At 40.7% G+C, this 18689-nt stretch overlaps 1 protein-coding gene across 1 annotated transcript; it reads left to right on the plus strand.

Annotated features, from left to right (window-relative positions):
- Nucleotides 1-8316: 8316 nt before the first annotated feature.
- Nucleotides 8317-12141, plus strand: LOC109870319 (protein phosphatase 1 regulatory subunit 3C-B-like). Its single transcript, XM_020460789.2, has 2 exons — nt 8317-8665; nt 9526-12141. The coding sequence occupies exons 1-2, from the start codon at nt 8652-8654 to the stop codon at nt 10472-10474; spliced, it is 963 nt and encodes a 320-aa protein (XP_020316378.1). The 5' UTR covers nt 8317-8651; the 3' UTR covers nt 10475-12141.
- Nucleotides 12142-18689: the final 6548 nt, after the last annotated feature.

Consider the following 18689-nt stretch of genomic DNA (forward strand, 5'->3'; position numbering starts at 1 on the left):
ACAAGTACTTCCTTGCACAAGTACCCCCTTGACCAGCCAATAAGTAGTCAAGTGCCTCCCTGTTTTGCAGAGTGCTTTTACTTCTTCATTCAGAGCAACCAATGCTTCTCTAGTAGCATTTCCCATTTTTTCAGAACCCTCAACCGAACCCTCAATTCTCTTTCAGTGTTTCCAAGTACTCTCATGGCCGGCACCACCAACCCCAACAGTACACATCCATCCCCAATTAGGTGGTAAACTCCTTTTAGTGCGATATACTTATTGTAGACAGAAATTGTATAACTCACATTTACTGGTGCTTGTAGTACAGAATCATGTACTACAAGAGGGCAGTTATTGCTACCATTAACCAACATAGTACAGTTACAAACATTTTCACCCAAATGGTTACTTCCATTTCCTCTAATACACTAGGGGGCTACCAGGGACCCTACTATAGGGATGGGTGGGTCACTGCAACTAGACAGTTTGTCTAGGATTTACAAGGCTGACAGTAACATTGTATATCGCAAAATAAGTCATGGGGTCAAGATTCTTTGGTGGGAAAATTGGCCAATGACAGTATTGAAGACAGTTGAATAGTAAAGTTCACCCCCAACGGAATCCCTACATATGGGAGACCATTACCTACTCCCACAGGACCCAACCCACATACCCAACAAGATGTCTTATATGAGATGCCATTTGTCACCATTCCAGCTGGAGAGAGGAACAGACTCTCTCCCTCATCTTGACCTTTTACTTCTCTTTTCCGTTGGCTGACTTCTCCTTCTGGACCACTACTCTGGGTCTGCGGTGGTCCCTTTGGCTCAGGACTTTCATCTTCACCTGAACGGTCACCCACAGGAGGGCAACTAACTGTTCCAATCAACACATTGGTGCAGATCCAAACAGGCAGGCCACACAGCCTAAAGGATGGGACTCCCGCCATCCTCCTCAGGGGCAGGAATTTGTCTGCAGTGCGAGACGGGAATCCAGGTGTCCCTCTCAGTTACCTTTACCGCAGTCGGGGTGGTCAGCAAAACCTGATATGGTCCTCTCCAATGAGGATCCTTCCAGCTCTTCCTTCTGTAGCCTTTTACCCCCAAAAACTCTCCAGGGCGCAGACAATGTTCAGTTCCTCCTGATAGGTTGGGCAGAGAAGCCTTCACCCGTGGGACGAGAGTCTTAAGAACGTTGTTAAGTGAGACACAGTATGCTACCATGTCTTCTTCCATTCCCTGCAACGTCAACCTGTTTTGAGGAAATGGCATGTGTCACGTCCTGACCTTAGTTCCTTTTTTATGTCTCTATTTTAGTTTGGTCAGGGTGTGAGTTGGGGTGGGCATTCTATGTTTTGTTCTAGGTTTTGTATTTCTGATTTTGGCCTAGTATGGTTCCCAATCAGAGGCAGCTATCAATCGTTGTCTCTGATTGAGAACCATACTTAGGCAGCCTGTTTTCCCACTATGGGTTGTGGGTGGTAGTTTTCTGTTTTGTGTTGCTGCACCTTACAGGACTGTTTCGTTTTCGTTTCACTCTATTTGTTATTTTGTTTAGTGTTTCTGTTCTAATAAATATAACATGAACACTTACCACGCTGCGCATTGGTCCGATCCTTCCTACTCCTCCTCAGAAGAGGAGGAAAACCATTACAGCATGTTAGGTCGCCCTGTCAGCACCTCAATTGGAGAGATCAGTCACTTTGTGGGATTTCTGTCAGAATAGCCTTTTCCACAGCTGCTGCTGTAGCTCTTCTTCAAGGAAAAGCTTCAGTCCATGTTGAAAATATTTCAACAATCACCAAACAATGATTGTGCCCCTCATAAGGGGTCAACTCAATGAAGTCCATCATCAAGTGCTCAAAGGGGCCCCCTGGCCTGGGATGGGACGCGGGGGATACTGAAATGCAGTGTCCAACATTATTAGTCATACAGATCACACATTTCCTACAAAAGATTTCAGCAAACACAGTAAATCCTACAGTACTCAAATATGTATTTACAAGATACACCATCCCTCCTTTTGACACATGGTCTTGACTGGGTGGCCTGGGAGGATGGGAAGTGGTTTTCATCAACAGCAACCTTTTGTGCCCCTTTCTGGGTTACTACTCAAACGATACCAAAGAAAGAACCTATTCCTACTGAAAGTATACAAAGAATCCTTTATGTTTCCCCACCATAGGGGGGGGGGGGGCACCGTCAGTTGTAATAGGTAATAGGTTTTCAATAATCAACACCTCTCTCTACAAAATGATCTGTGAAGGCTTTTGTTACATCTTCTCCTTTAGTAGTACCATGCATGGGTTTGAGACAAAGCAGCTCCTCACGTACCTGCTCTGAGTCACAGTATCTTGCAACAACTGCCAGACATGGAATGTCATTCCCATCCACGCTCTCATCAAGAGCCACACGTTAAACACTACAGTTTGCTGCTCCTTTACATTGTCAATCATCCTAACGCACCTTTCAACAGTTCTGGCAGACACAGGCATATCTTTTATCTTTGAAATAATTGTCTTAGTGTACCCGATGTGAAATGGCTAGGTAGTTAGCAGTGGTGCGCGCTAATAGCGTTTCACTCGGTGACGTCACTTGCTCTGAGACCTTGAAGTAGTGGTTCCCCTTGCTCTGCAAGGGCCGTGGCTTTTGTGGAGCGATGGGTAACGATGCTTCGTGGGTGTCAGTTGTCTATGTGTGCAGAGAGTCCTTGGTTCAAGCCCGGCGAGGGGACGGACTAAAGTTATACTGCCACATTGATGCTGTTGACCCGGATCACTGGTTGCTGCGGAAAAGGAGGAGGTCAAAAGGGGGGTGAGTGTAACCGATGTGAACTGGTTAGCGGTGGTGCGCGCTAATAGCGTTTCAACCGGTGATGTCACTTGCTCTGAAACCTTGAAGTAGTGGTTTGTTCAGGTGTGTACAATGAAGACAAAACAAATGGGAATGAAAAGTGGATCGGTGGCGGCTAGAAAACTAGTGACGTCGACTGCCACCCGAACAAGGAGAGGGACCAACTTCGGCGGAAGTCGTGACACCTTGATATTTTCCATGTTTAGCAATGCACTGTGCGACTTTGTAGCTCCCCTCTGTAGCTTGATTTTTGACTGCATGTTGATTTGTAAACACACTGATTTGCTTTTGATATCGGGACGCAGCCCTCTTGATTCCTTCAGCCTTGTCCGCCCCATGCTTGAAGTTTTTGTCATGTCTTCTTTCCAAATAATTCCGTACACTTCATGTCCGACAAACAACAGTTTTACAACAGAGAGTGCAGACTGGTCCTTCAGTAAAACGAATCAATACTCCTTTGTCCAAGAGGCAATAAATTAGTGAATATCTGCCTTATTTTTCTTTGCTGATTACATTTTGCGTCCTTAACTTTTTTAAATAACAAAAGAAGGCTTGTCTGCTGCTAGCCATGTAAAAACAAATCTCTCATCTTCAGTGCTGCCTTGGTTTTGAAGGGAGAGGTGGGTCGTCTTGTGCTGAACTAATAATTTGCAAAGTAATTACGCAAAAGTGGCTTGCAAAGTCACAGAACATCCTAACACAATAATCAGGTTACAACAGCTAGTAACTAGTAGTAACGCATTTGCAGAGACACAGAGGACACAAAAATGTCCACTACAACTCCCCAAATACAGTTTTGCCAAGCTTGTAGGGTCACACCCAAGAAGACTCGAGGCTGTAATCGCTGCCAAATGTAATTTTTTTATTAATGTGCAAAAATGTCTAAAAACTTGTTTTTGCTTTGTCGTTATGAGGTAATGTGTGTAGATTGATGAGGGGGGCGAAAAACATTTTAGAATAAGACTGTAATGTAACAAAATGTGGAAAAAGTGAAGAGGGTCTGAATACTTTCCGAATGCACTGTATATGCATTACATATTAGCTTATAGATTAAGAAAAAAATTATTATTTGTGCCGATGTAAGAGTGGTGTTGGGAGTACTCAATAGGGTCTTCATGGGGCACAGTTTTTTCTATTGTTGCCAATGTAATGGGCGGAGTAAAAGGCCAGCAACATATATTATTCTGTGCCCCGTGAAATGACACCCTATATAGATTCTAGATACCCTACTGAGTACTCCCAATGCCACTTTTACCTTTGCACATGGAGTTGTTTTTATAAAAATCAATATGTAATTTATAGGTCTACAGTCTTTTGTATTGGGACCACTGGAATGGGTGGACTAAAAAGTGCTGCTGGATATGTAGAACTCAGTCCCCCAAGAAATAACACCATATATACACAACTTCACCACATCAAAGGGACGATGGACGGGGCCATGTACCATCAAATCTTGGGTGAGAACCTCCTTCCCTCAGCCAGGGCATTGCAAATGGGTCGTGGATGGGTATTCCAGCATGACAATGACCCAAAACACATGGCCAAGGCAACAATGGAGTGGCTCAAGAAGAAGCACATTAAGGTCCTGGAGTGGCCTAGCCAGTCTCCAGACCTTAATCCCATAGGAAGTCTGTGGAGGGAGCTGAAGGTTCGAGTTGCCAAACGTCAGCCTCAAAACCTTAATGACTTGGAGAAGATCTGCAAAGAGGAGTGGGACAAAATCCCTCCTGAGATGTGTGCAAACCTGGTGGCCAACTACAAGAAATGTCTGACCTCTGGGATTGCCAACAAGGGTTTTGCCACCAAGTACTAAGTCATGTTTTGCAGAGGGGTCAAATACTTATTTCCCTCATTAAAATGCAATTCAATTTATAACATTTTTTACATGGTTTTTCTGGATTTTTTTGTTGTTATTCTGTCTCTCACTGTTCAAATAAACCTAACATTAAAATTATAGACGGATAATTTCTTTGTTAGTGGGCAAACGTACAAAATCAGCAGGGAATCAAATACTATTTTCCCTCACTGTAGGTTCAACAGACCCTACTGAGTAATCCCAATCCCACGTTTACATCTGCACAAATAATAGAAATTTTAAATAAATGTTTTTTTTTTTATATAAACCAATATTTAATTCATGTGCAGTGTATTGCATTGCAGTGCATAGAGTGGGCGGAGTAAGGAGTCACCAGCACACTGTATTACACCCGTTGCCCAGCACAATAGAGACATTAATTTTTTTTGACTTTATTGAGTAATTCCAATTACACATATTGTATTTTATTAGAACTGAACTTCTTTACCCTACACAATAGCTTTCAACATTCCAGTATTGGTGTAAACTTTCAAAAGAAAAGCTGGTATAAATAATACAACATTAAAAAGTATGTCATATCATCCTTTTTTTTTAAGGCAGTTGCAATGCTGTGAAAAAAAATTGTACAGAACGAGAGTTTAAAAATAATCGGTGTTTCCAAATTCTATCATGTCTTTGTAGGGGGACTCTTAATTGGAGAATAAAATAAATCAGCGATCGTGCTGCTAACATAATGCTGCCAGGAGAACGGTTATTTTAAAAAACGAGGTATTTTCACCCATCACGTGATGAGATGCTTAAAATCCAGTCGTGCTGCTGTGCCTAGCATCGCCTCTGGTTGTGACTCCTTTTTGTAATGAAACCACTTCTGAAGCATTATGCACTTACTGGAAATCGATTTCTCTATGAAATAAAGGTCACACTTACTTAAAAATATATAATTTCATTATTATGAGGAAGAATATGATCATCTAATTGTCTCTCCACTGCAGTCTTCTCTTCTTAATTTGCCACTGGATAGTGCTTATTGTCACATTTTTACAGCAGCAGGCCTGTTATATTCATACCACCTATACAACCATACAGAAAATGCTCAAAAATGGTTTATACTTCAGGAGGAAAATAATATGGGAAAGAATTTGATGCAATATTATTATCAAGTTATTATCCCATACTGTCTAATTAATATAATATATGTCTATGCTAGTTTCATGGTATGCTGGGCCTGCTCTTGCCATATATCTCACCTCTTGTATCTGTCCAATGGCTTACCACCAGTTTTCACAATTCAATTTTTTTTTAAGTGAGTTTGACCTTGAATTTTCTGTGTAAATCTGGTGTATTGGCTCCACTTCATGTGGTCTGGACAACTGAGCAGTGTCCCGATTTATCACAGATCAGATAGCCAGTTGTGCCATCCCAAAACCTGCACATGAAATGAATCATGTGTTCTCTATGATAAATATTTAAGAAGGATAATTCAACCCTTCAACCAAAGAGCCATATACTGTATGTGCTATTTTCATTTTTTGATTACTATTTTGTATCTTGTTGTAAATTCACTGAGATAGAAATGTATTGTACTGTTGTCTATTTATAGTCTGTATATAATATCAAGACTCTGGACTGTTCATATTGACTATACAACTAGAAATATACCATATCACCAACATTTTCCAAAATGGAAATATATACAGTACCAGTCAAAAGTTAGGACACACCTACTCATTCAAGGGTTTTTCTTTGTTTTTTAAAACTATTTTCTACATTGTAGAATAACAGTGAAGACATCAAAACTATGAAATGTCATATGGAATCATGTAGTGAACAAAAATACCAAGATTGTGTAAAGCTGTCATCGAGGCATAAAGGGTGGATACTTTGAAGAATCTCACATTTATTTTGATTTTTTTGATCAGTTGTTTGGTTACTACATGATTCCATATGTATTACAATGTAGAAGATCGTTTAAAAAAATCTAGTAAAACCCTAGAATGAGTAGGTGTGTCCAAACTTTTGACTGGTACTGTAGTTTTTCGGTTGAAGGGTTCCATTTTCAACACAAAAAAAAACGAATGAAATTGGAGGATATGAGGTTACTTCTATTGCCAATGACTTATGTAACTACAGTCTGGTGAGGACAAGGCAAACGCATCTGAACTTGGTGTGCTAAAAATACTTCTCAGTAGCTGCCAGGCCCCTGTTTCTAGCCCTCTATTCATATCAGCACCCCCTATAGGCTGTTGGGAGAGTACTTAAATGTGGGAAGACTCCATGTTCTATGATGTCATCATTGTGAATCATCTGTTTATTGGTTGATACGGTATATGAACCAAATAATCCACATTCAAAAAGATACCCACAGATAGCTCAGTAGACTATACTCATCAAAAGTTGTGGTGCATTTCTACAAAGGACCAATCACCTAGTTTGTTGGCTCTAAACAGAATGGATTATATCATGATATTTTTTAAAGGGACGAGTATGCATTTTGGCTGCATTTCAAAAATATGTCCCTACTCTCTAAGAATCATTTTGGTCATTTTCCACTGGATGTTTCTAAGTCTGAAACAATGTATTTTTCTACTCAGTTGGGTTGTTAGGCAAACTGCCAGATTAAACACTGTAGAGTGAATCCTTCAGGTAGGCCTACCATCTGACCTAACCAATCCAGAATTCATAACAATTCATTGTTGTGACATGGGTACTCTACTACTTGCAGGGATATCAGCCAGGAAAGCATTTTGACCTAAATAAAGTTTTAACTACGTATCTTGTTCAATCATTCAAACCACATCCAAATGCTAGAGGAAATATCCAACACAAGAATAGAAAAGATTTTGTTACAAATAGAAATAACCGCCTAATAGCATAACTATAATAGAAGTTTGCAGTGTTTTCTTGGGCCAGTGCCTCAAGTGTAAGGAACTACAAAGATTTGGATCTGTAGGCATTCCCACACAGTATTGTTCGTTTTGCCTCAGGAAACTTATTAATAATGCTGACTCATTTGAAATTCCACCGACAGTATGTATGGTGGAAGAAAAAGCAGGTGATGTGTGCACTTTTAAAGGATATTGAATCATCACCTCAATGGGTCCTGATATCAAGTAAGCAACAGGTACACTATTATGACTATTTTAGGCTGCTGCTGCAATTTCAATCTTACTTGTATTTAACCTGTATTTAAAGAGTCATTTACACTATCTCGGTGTGTCACTAGTATGTTTTTCAGTTGCTCCGGAAGTTACTGTATAACAGTGAGCATGCATTCCGCAGATATGCAGACCGTCATTAAACTTAACTTCCTGTTATGCTAAAACCAACGATCTCAAAGAAATGTCTCCCAACCCAGGCTCCCACCTTTGCATAGTTATCTTTAGATTATGATCCCCTAATTTTCCGATCCAACTAGAGTTAGTTAGACCTGGAATTTCACAAATAGGCTAATGGTGTGTACAAAATGCCTCGGGTCTATCTTCAAACTATGAGATATGGTGTTATAGATGTATATAACCTATAGACTACAAACTATTATTATTGTTATTGACATGCACATATTTAGTTGCTAAACATAAAAACAACCAGTAGAGGTCTATTATGACTCAAAATCAAAATCTTCTCCTCCACTCCCCATCCTGCAACGTAACCCGAACCGACTAGACATTTCAGCACCTCGGGTAGGACGGTAGACGCGCAACGCCTAGCTGATCGCTGATTGCTCGAGCGCTCGGCGTTTGGCTTTACCATTGGCTATCATCCGGGGTTAATTTGAAGCAGTATGCGAATCGTCTGGATGTACAGATGGAGACTGGAGAGCGCCTAAGCCATTGTCAGTACAGCTGGACTGCAGAGGTGAAGTGGGCGTGCCACGCAGCATTCAGGATCCTCAACCTTCATTGCAATGGCAAAATAAATAATAACACAATTCTGTTCTTATGAAGTTAGTCCGTTTATTCATCAGCAACATTTAAGGTTTTTGGCTGTTTCAACGCTTTCCAATGAATTGCACAAGGTAAGCTCACAGTGCGTCAAATGTGAAGCGCTTCGATGAAACTTACTGTCATTGGATGGGGCATGAATTTTGAACTGCGCAATTAATAAAAACGAAAAGTTTCTTAAATATAATAGTTTTTCAATCCCAGGTGAGATTACATCTGTGGATGAAATATCATAAATTGAATCACTGACCAGTTTTCTTATGCCTGTGATACTTTTTATTACATTTTCATTGACTGGCCAGTATTGTTGCATAGAGCTAGATAAAAGGTCACCTATTTATACTCAAGCCTACTGCCCCCATGATCTACATGAAAACGAACAACCTATAGTCTATGTGGCACAGCTATTATCGTGTGAGCAAGGATTTGAAAGTTGGATAGCTGTTTATCTTCTGGACTTTTGTAAGCTATTGCTGAATATTTTCTGGATAATAATTAGGCCTATTTGAACTGTAAAAGTATGCAATATAGCTCCCTACATACGATTATTATAGCCTGCTATAAACTATTTTGAGCATTATTATCCGTGTAGATTTTCAAACTGTTCCAGGAACAAATATATTGAATACTTTTACACATATGTGTTGGATTAATTTAGATGACATGTCTCTTTCAATTAATGAACTACATCAATCCCCCCAAAATAATGACAGCATTTCTGTATACAATTTTACTACGGAAGTGTGGTTTGAGTATGCCTAAAATACTGTTACCTCTGACACAGCATAGCCTGTGTACAGACTTCTGACATGAGTTCTATTACTTTCTTTGACCACATCCTGTATGGGCTTGACTATGTTCAGTTTCAACTGAACATATAACAGTTTCACCTAGAACCCTGTTGTCCTCTTGGTGCGGTCTTCTTTTTCAACAGGGTCCTACACATGTTGGACACCAGGCCGATGCCAGGTCCTATCATGCCAGTAGATGTAGCCATGAGGATCTGCCTGGCAAGCTCTCCGCCCCTCCGCAGCTTCTTCAGCACGTACGAGGACTGCCGATCGCGAAACCTGGCCAACTGCTACAAACCACTGAGGCCGTGCATCAGCTCCAAGCAGGAGGCAGAGGCCTCCAGCCTGGGATGGAAGAGTCCCAAGGCCAGCGGGAAGAAGCGGGTGGTCTTTGCCGATTCAAAAGGCATGTCCCTAACGGCCATCCACGTCTTCAAGGAGTTTGAGGAGGACCCACTGTCTGACCTGCAATTTGACCTGTCGGACCTGGCCAATGCCACCACCGGCCTGAAGGTCTCCATAGAGAAAAGTTTCACTCTGGACTTCCCTCAGCCTGCTGCAGATTATCTTGACTTCAGGAACCGGCTTAAGAAGAACCAAGTGTGTCTGGAGAACTGCACGCTCCAGGAACGGTCACTCACTGGCACTGTGAAAGTGAGGAATGTAAGCTTTGAGAAACTGGTTTCCATACGGATAACGTTTGACTCATGGGAAACACACACGGATGTTGCATGTACGTACCTGAACAATGTGTACGGTTGTTTGGACACGGACACCTTCGCTTTCACCATCGACCTGCCAAGTTCTGTGCCCTCACAGGAGCGTGTAGAGTTCTGCATATGCTTCACTACCCAGGATCAGACGTACTGGGACAACAACGATGAGAAGAACTACAAGTTGCTCCACAACGACACAGACGCTGACCAGACCAGCAATCCCATCATCCAGATCACCGCACCAGTTGAGTTCAAGAGAGACGGCAAGACGCCGGAGATGGAGTTTGACCAGTTCGGGAGCCCGAGAACGTCCAGTGGATTCTTCCCTGAATGGCAGAGCCGGGGACGCATAGAGACCACGGCCCCATACTGGTGAAGCAACAACAGGGCCTTTATGAGAAATCCACAAGATGCTCTCATAACATCAATTCCATTTGAGCGATAGCAGAACATGTAACTGTGTGTTCATATGAGAGTGCCGGCTGACCCCCCCCCCCCTCAACAATGAAGATATAACCACAATCTGAACCGTTAAGATGACTCGCGCGTCAACAGTTGCGGTCATTGTGGGGCCCTAAGAATGGACATCTTTGTTTTTGTCACTGCAGTGGAAAGGTTCAGAATGTGCTGTCTCTTCATGTTTTGTGGGTATATGTGAAGAAACAGAAATCTATAAACAACCATTTGATCCTGTAACCACCTGTTGTTGTCATCCAGTTAACCCCCTAATCATTGTCTACCTGTACACAACATAAAGCATTGTGGTAATATGCCATCATAGCCACACAAATATTATGACTTAAATTGCCTAGAATTAATGACAAATTGCAAAGGGCATTAAAGGCTCAGATATAATAGTGTACTCAATTTATGCAGTGAACTAAAGCATTTTATAGATTTGGAAATGTGTTAAATTATGATTTGTCGTAACATAGATGCCTTCCTCTGTGATGTTACTTTGATTGTCCAATAAGCAGTTTGTAATACAATGGCGTTACTTCACCACCTGTATACACAGTGAGTAAAGCTGTTTTCAAAAACAGAAAGACCACTCCAAATTTGGGAGCCTGCACTTTAATTCATATTTTTAGCATTTAGGTTTAGCATTTTGTACATGGAGTGCTGTTTTGGTGAGTTTACAGTATATCAACATAATTAGCTTTACTTGCCCTATAATAGCTGGAACTATTCCTTGGTGTTAGATGTACGGCAAGCCACCAGAATATCAGTACAATGTAAGTAAGTCACCCGAATGTTGCCAGACATTGTTGCCAGAGCACACGACTTTGCACTGACCGAAATATGGTATGCCTTTAACATGTGAAAGAATAAGAAGTTGAACGTGGAATCATTTGGTACAACATAAAGTACTTCATATTGAAGTTGTCTAAAATGCCATGGTACCATTTGATTGAAGACTTTCAGGTGAAAAAAATGAAAAGCAATACAGGTAAATATGCATGACGATACCCCAGCATATTATCACTTAGGTGTAGGCCTAAAATGGAGCACCTCCCTTTTTTTCACTTAGCATTTTTCCTACCTCCATGGTATTTGTGAAAATCCTTCACATGCAAACACATTCAATGTGCTCTTCCTAACCTGCTCTTCAAAATGTTTGCTGCTACTGTACAAATGTGCTGTTCTATCTTCAATGTGTTTCGTGAACCGATGCTATGTCAATTGTCTCCTATGGGTAAAAAAAAGGGGGAAGAGAGTGAGGGGCAGTGGGGATGTTATTTAAGGAATGTATGAGTAAGTAAGGGAAGTGCTTAAAAGGGAAATGAATGGAAAATAGGTCCGTGTTCGAGGGCTATGCTTGGGACTGAGGCTTCAGTGTTTACCAGACATTGGTGAACACTGTTAGCTACTTTGTTTCTGAAATGGAAATACGGCCAAATGTAAAGGGCTATGACACAAGCCGTGCTGTCTAACCACCAGCATGGTTTTTTTCTACTGCAAGGAAAGGTCTCTGTGTGTGAGAAATGGTTTACTGTTTTCTGTGTTTCTTTTAGAAATAAAAAAAATCTAATGTTTATAGGGTGAAAGACTCCTGACTTTTCAATCTGGATTTTATGTATGAGATGATTATGTTGTCTAAGCAGTATTATCCAGCTGGGATCACTGTATGTGCAAAATACCATTGTCTTAAGCTCAAGTACAACATTCTTGATGACATTTTGTGACTAAATAGGGTGCACAAATTATAAAAGTGGTGTGACTCTTATTACAAAAGTATATTTATACAGGGGTGACCCGTTCAAACAATGAAGCAATTGAGAGCAGACACAAACAGTCATCTGGTCATCTATGAACATTTGAACATCTTGGCCATGTTCTGTTATAATCTCCACCCGGCACATCCAGAACCAGGCCAACCCCTCACAGCCTGGTTCCACTCTAGGTTTATTCCTAAATTCCAGCCTTTCTAGGGAGTTTTTCCTAGCCACCGTGCTTCTACACCTTTATTGCTTGCTGATTGGGGGTTTTAGGCTGGGTTTCTGTACAGCACTTTGTGGCACCAGCTGATGTAAGAAGGCCTTTATAAATACATTTGATTGATTTATTGATTGATTGACAGTAGGTCAGCGTCTGGTCCATTGTTGGTCCATATGTTTCCAGTGTCGCATGTGACGCACGTCTCTCAGAAAGAGCAGAGAGCCTCACTTAAGAATGCTGAAGAGACAAATAGCCACACAGGCAATGTTAACAGATGGACATAGAGCACTGGGCAGACAGAGAGCATGTCTCATTGGCCAAGATTGATGAGCTGCCAGATATATGAGCATAGACCAGACAGGTCGCTGACGATAACACAGACTGTGTGAGCATAATGATCGCTCTGCCTGCTTACCAGCACGTACAGCAATTTGCTGCAAAAGCTGTTTAGAAATGCAGTTCTTCAGGACCCGGAAGAACTTGGCATGTTTGACATTCAATCAGAGTGTAGAAGAGAGAGAATGACACAGAGACGAAGGGAAAGAAAACTTCTCCCGGACAAGTCGAGTGGGGAGACGTCTGTGTTTACTGTTTGAACGTCAGAGTTGAATTGAGCGAGTCAGTGACTATCAGGTTTAGATTGGTTAAAATAAGGAGATAGATCCGATTAAGTAACTAAGAAGCATCGTCTTGATAGCATTCAGTCCCCTAGCAGTCTGTACCCTAGCTGAGGCTTATCGCTTGTTTTTGGACTCGTCTTGCTCTGCTTCTGACTGCCTGTCTGATACAGGGGCAGATGGTCAGCGATTGAGCGTCAACGCACTCGTCCCATGCATGAATCGATCAGCACGTGAGCAGCTGAACCAATATCACAAACCGAATAATACTATTTTCAGCTAGTTCAAATAAATTGTATCAATAGAGTACAAAAACATTGTTGGAATTGGCATAGCCTACCCTGCAAATAATGGGACCCTGAAATTATATAATCTCCTTGTTAATGACACAGGACACTTCAATAATATCATTTGGATACATAGCATTTCACACACAAACTTACCAAGGCTATCACAAGTAAGATGGACGAAGCCAGGTTTTGTGATTAATCCGACATGATCCATCTCTAGGTAGTCCGTCAACTTTCTCACAACTTGCTTATAATGAAATCTACTATAAGTAGAAGTGGTGAAGATTTGCGACAATCAAGCCATGTGTCCTTGTGCGTTGGTCAGGAGCTCACCACCTTTTCGAAGTCAAAAAGGTCAAGCACAGTACCTCGAATAGCAACTGTGGGCACTACTTTGGGGCGGCAGGGTAGCCTAGTGGTTAGAGCGTTGGACTAGTATCCGAAAGGTTGCAAGTTCAAATCCCCGAGCTGACAAGGTACAAATCTGTCGTTCTGCCCCTGAACAGGCAGTTAACCCACTGTTCCTAGGCTGTCATTGAAAATAAGAATTTGTTCTTAACTGACTTGCCTGGTTAAATAAAGGTAAAATAAAAAAATAAAAGAAATACTAACTGTCCAGTCACTCTACGACCTAGACATGTCATATTACTCACTCATTCACACCTGCCCTTTACACTCCCAAAAATGGATCCTTTGCTATTAACACCTTGCGAATGAGCCCAATGGCCTGCCTGATGTGTGTTAACTTTGGTTACTCATCAGATAGAGTTGAATGAGTAGTTAGGGAACGTAATGTTTCCAAAAACGTGGGGTTATAATGACAAATACATTTTCATTCCATTAAAACTCCAATAAATTCCAGACACAAGTCCCTTAAAGCCTGATACAGTATAAGGGGTTGTCAGTGGTTCACCAATGATAGAGAATCCACTACAGGTCAACTCAGTATTGACACGGTATCCGCTTGAACATTGAAGCCAAAGTAAAGATCAGTGTTTGTAATCAGGTTATTGGGAAACAGGATGTTTCATCATTGTTTACTGACAGAGTTGAGTTATTTTCATGTTGCTGGTCACAGTGAAAATGATGTTATTTTGGCAGGAACTATATAATGGCCTGTCTCAATTAATTGTTACATGATCAGCACATAAGACTGGATTCAGACTTGAAACATTGGTTTTGTCTTTCCATGTACTGTACGCAGTTAAAAAATCCAGTTGTTTTTAAGGTAACAGTAATCCTAATATTAACCTTACAGTAATGTACTGTTAAACCAAAGTTTCTTTGGTATTTACGGTAACATACTGTATTTTATTTGACAGTAACTTACAAGTAACCGGCTGCCAGTAAGTTACTGTAAAACAACAGGATTTTTTAACAGTGTATGTATGTCCTTAATCTTTGGACATGTTTTAAAAAAAATGGACAAACCAATGACTGGACTCTGTCAACTGATGTTAATGCATACTATTTCTGGTAGAGGTCAGAGAGGTCAAATGAAATAATCCATCTCTATGAACTTGAACTTCATCTCAAGTCTATGGAACTATAGTGATTAGTCAAATGTCAGTCTTGTGTAAACAGATGATGTCTTTACAAGGATAGGGTTCTCTGTTCTTTCACTTGGAAAGAAACATATAAAACACTTGCCCTCTCCCATGCTCTCTCTCCTTAATATTTTGATTTACTTTGGAATGACTTCATGTTGTTTTGATACATGCTACTCTGATGTGAAAGCATTGTAGCTGTGATTTTCTAATGAGACATGGCATATTGGCAGACAAAGACATTATTGAAATTACGTCCATTATTCATTCATTATCAACTTGTCTACTGCAGAACGTTTGTAGAGTTGACACGTGTCTCTTCATTTGATACAGAGTTCTGATTTACAAAAATAGGTTGAAAATACCTTGATGCGGTCATTTTGGTCTTTGGTTTGTTGGTCAATGCTAAACCCAGACAACATCCGAGCCCTGATGGACTACTCTTCTACCTAGAGAAACTAGGGACACGAGTGGCTTGTTTAGAAGTACATCTAAAGCTTGAATATACCTTTAGGGCACAAAAATAATGAGAGTGACTGACTGTTTTATATGTCAGACAGAATTCACTTGGGGAAACAACATCTAAAGAAGTCTTGCTAAACTCCAAGCAACCCCAAAATACCAGACACTACCCCATAGAGGCAAAACATGGCATCTATAGTGAATTCTAGTAACTCCTGAACAATCCTCAAGTGTGTGTGTGTGTGTGTGTGTGTGTGTGTGTGTGTGTGTGTGTGTGTGTGTGTGTGTGTGTGTGTGTGTGTGTGTGTGTGTGTGTGTGTGTGTGTGTGTGTGTGTGTGTGTGTGTGTGTTTGTGTGTGTGTGTGATTGTAATGTCTATTACTTAATGTACGAACTTTGTTACTAGTGGGTGACATTGGACAGGTTAGTGGGCCCCAACATCTCAAAGGTGTCTCTGTACTGTACATCATCGGAAGAGGTGGAAACTGAATATGTAACACATACTTTGTCCTAAAGTCACATGCTGTGTCCAGATCATGTTAACGTCCTCCTCTTATATGTTGTCCTGTCAAGCCCTCACATAGAATGTAATGACATCATAGGGGGCAAGAGCTGACATCACTAGTGACTCACAAAGTGACTCACAAATAAGGAACGTGAGCTTTTTTACCACGCTTTCTTCCTAGTCTCCATTCCTTCCTTGCAAACTGACACTATTCTTGGCGCATGCCTCAGCTGCCTGGTATGGTGGAAGAATAATCAAAATGTCAACCTTCACTCACACTAGCCAGGGTCCTGGACTGCAGAGTACGTGACTGCTCATAGTTGAACAGAGAAACATTGTTATACAAAAGCAAAAGGGTGAAGATACACTTTACATGCAGAGTTGGATATTATTTTATGCCGTTTACCATTAAATAGTATGTATGCTCGCCATTTGTATGCTCACATTGGACAGAGAAAGATGTCCCACATTAATATAAAGAATTGGCAATATCTCTTCCTTGTACTTTGAAATCTTCTTTATTCCAAAGTGTTAACTTTAGGTGTAGCCTATTTCCCATAACAATGTTCATAAACTAAAACTTAATATACTGAAAGTACAGAACTAACCAAACCTCTTCAACTCTCAAAAGGCTACATGACATCTGTCTGGTCTTGTGGGACCCTGGAATGTCGAAATCTCATGAGGAAATAGAATGTAAACTAACAGTATGATGTAAACCATGCAGAAAGAGTCGTAGAGCTCTTGAGCAAGAATGCTATATTATTGCTTAAAAGGAATACAGGAGACAGAGGAGTATTTAAGCATTAAATGACCAAACGTCAATAAGAGTGAGCATTGATTTCAAATCGACATTCCATAAGCATTAACCCCCTCTAAAGTCGATGTCCGCTCATCCGCATGAATCTAATTACCATAAAACACAAATCCCTTTTATGCTAGAGAAATGTGTTTTTGGCATGGGCTGCATCTCAATCAACCGCATCCGCCGATGTCGGCCATCCGCATCGGCGGTGGAAGGTGACAGGGCTACAGCGGTGTTTGTAAGACCGACCAGGAGACATCCTGAATATCGGTCTTCTCACGGAAACGTCTGTAGCGTCCGAACGATTTGGCCTGCAAAACGAATATGCCCCCTCTATGGGAAGACGAGACTCCCACAAACACATTGTTTTGCTGAAGGTAGCCCGTTTCAAAAATGAATGGGGCTACAGTGCCTTCAAAGTATTCATACCCCTTGACTTTTTACACATTTTGTTGTGTTGCAGCCTGAATTTGAAATGGATTAAATGTTGATTTTTTTTGGTCACTGGCCTACACACAATACCCCCGTAATGTCAAAGTGGAATTATGTTTTGTTTTCTTGTTGGTACAAATTAATAAAAATGAAAAACTGAATGTCTTGAGTCAAGTATTCAACCCCTTTGCTATGGCAAGCCTAAATAAGTTCAGGAATAAAAATGTGCTTAACAAGCCACATAATAAGTTGCATGGACTCACTCTGTGTGCAATAATAGTGTTTAACGTGATTTTTGAATGACTCCCTCATCTACTGTATGTACCCCACACATACAATTATCTGTAAGGTCCCTTAGTTGAGCAGTGAATTTAAAACACAGATTCAAGCACAAAGACCAGGGAGGTTTTCCAATGCCTTGCAAAGAAGGGCACCTTTTGGTAGATGGGTAAATATACAAAAAGCAGACATTGAATATTCCTTTGAGCATGGTGAAGTTATTAATTACACTTTGATGGTGTATCAATACACCCAGTTACTACAAAGACACGGGCCTCTTTCCTAACTCAGTTACCAGAGAGGAAGGAAACCACTCAGGGATTTCACCATGAGGCCAGTGATGAAAAAAATATTATGGAGTGAAAGGAGAAAACTGTGGATGGATCAACAACATTGTAGTTACTCCACAATACTTACATGATTTACAGAGTGAAAAGAAAGATGCCTGTACAGATTACAAATATTCCAAAATATGAATCCTGTTTGCAACAAGTCCGAAAGTAATACTTTTAAAAAATGTGGCAAAGCAATTACATTTTTGTCCTGAATAGAGAGTGTTATGTTTGTGGCAAATCCAATACAACACATTACTGAGTACCACTCTCCATATTTTCAAGCATAGTGGTGGCTGCATCATGTTATGGGTATGCTTGTAATCGTTAAGGACTAGGGAGTTTTTCAGGAAACAGCATGGTGCTAAGCACTGCAAAATCCTAGGGGAAAATCTAGTTCAGTCTGCTTTTCACCAGACACTGGGAGATTAATTCACCTTTCAGCAGGACAATAACCTAATACACAAGGCCAAATCTACACTGGAGTTTATTACCGAGTAGACAGTGAATGTTCCTGAGTGGCCGAGTTACAGTTTTGACTTCAATCTGCTTTAAAATCTATGGCAAGGCCTGAAAATCAAATCAAATCAAATGTTCTTTGTCACATGCGCTGAATACAGTGAAATGCTTACAAGTACTTGACCAACAATGCAGTTAAAAAAAAAATAAGAGTTAAGAAAAATATTTACAACGTAAACTAAAGTAAAAAATAAAAGAGCAACAGTAAAATAACAATAACAAGGCTATATACAGGGTGTGCCGGTACCGAGTCAATGTGCAGGGGTACAGGTTAGTTGAGGTAATTGAGTTAAATGGTTGTCTAGCAATGATTAAAAAACAATTTGACAAAGCTTGAACATTTTTGAAAATAATAATGGGCAAA

The sequence above is a fragment of the Oncorhynchus kisutch genome, linkage group LG25, assembly GCF_002021735.2.
Source record: "Oncorhynchus kisutch isolate 150728-3 linkage group LG25, Okis_V2, whole genome shotgun sequence".
In the NCBI taxonomy this organism is placed as follows: Eukaryota; Metazoa; Chordata; class Actinopteri; order Salmoniformes; family Salmonidae; genus Oncorhynchus; species Oncorhynchus kisutch.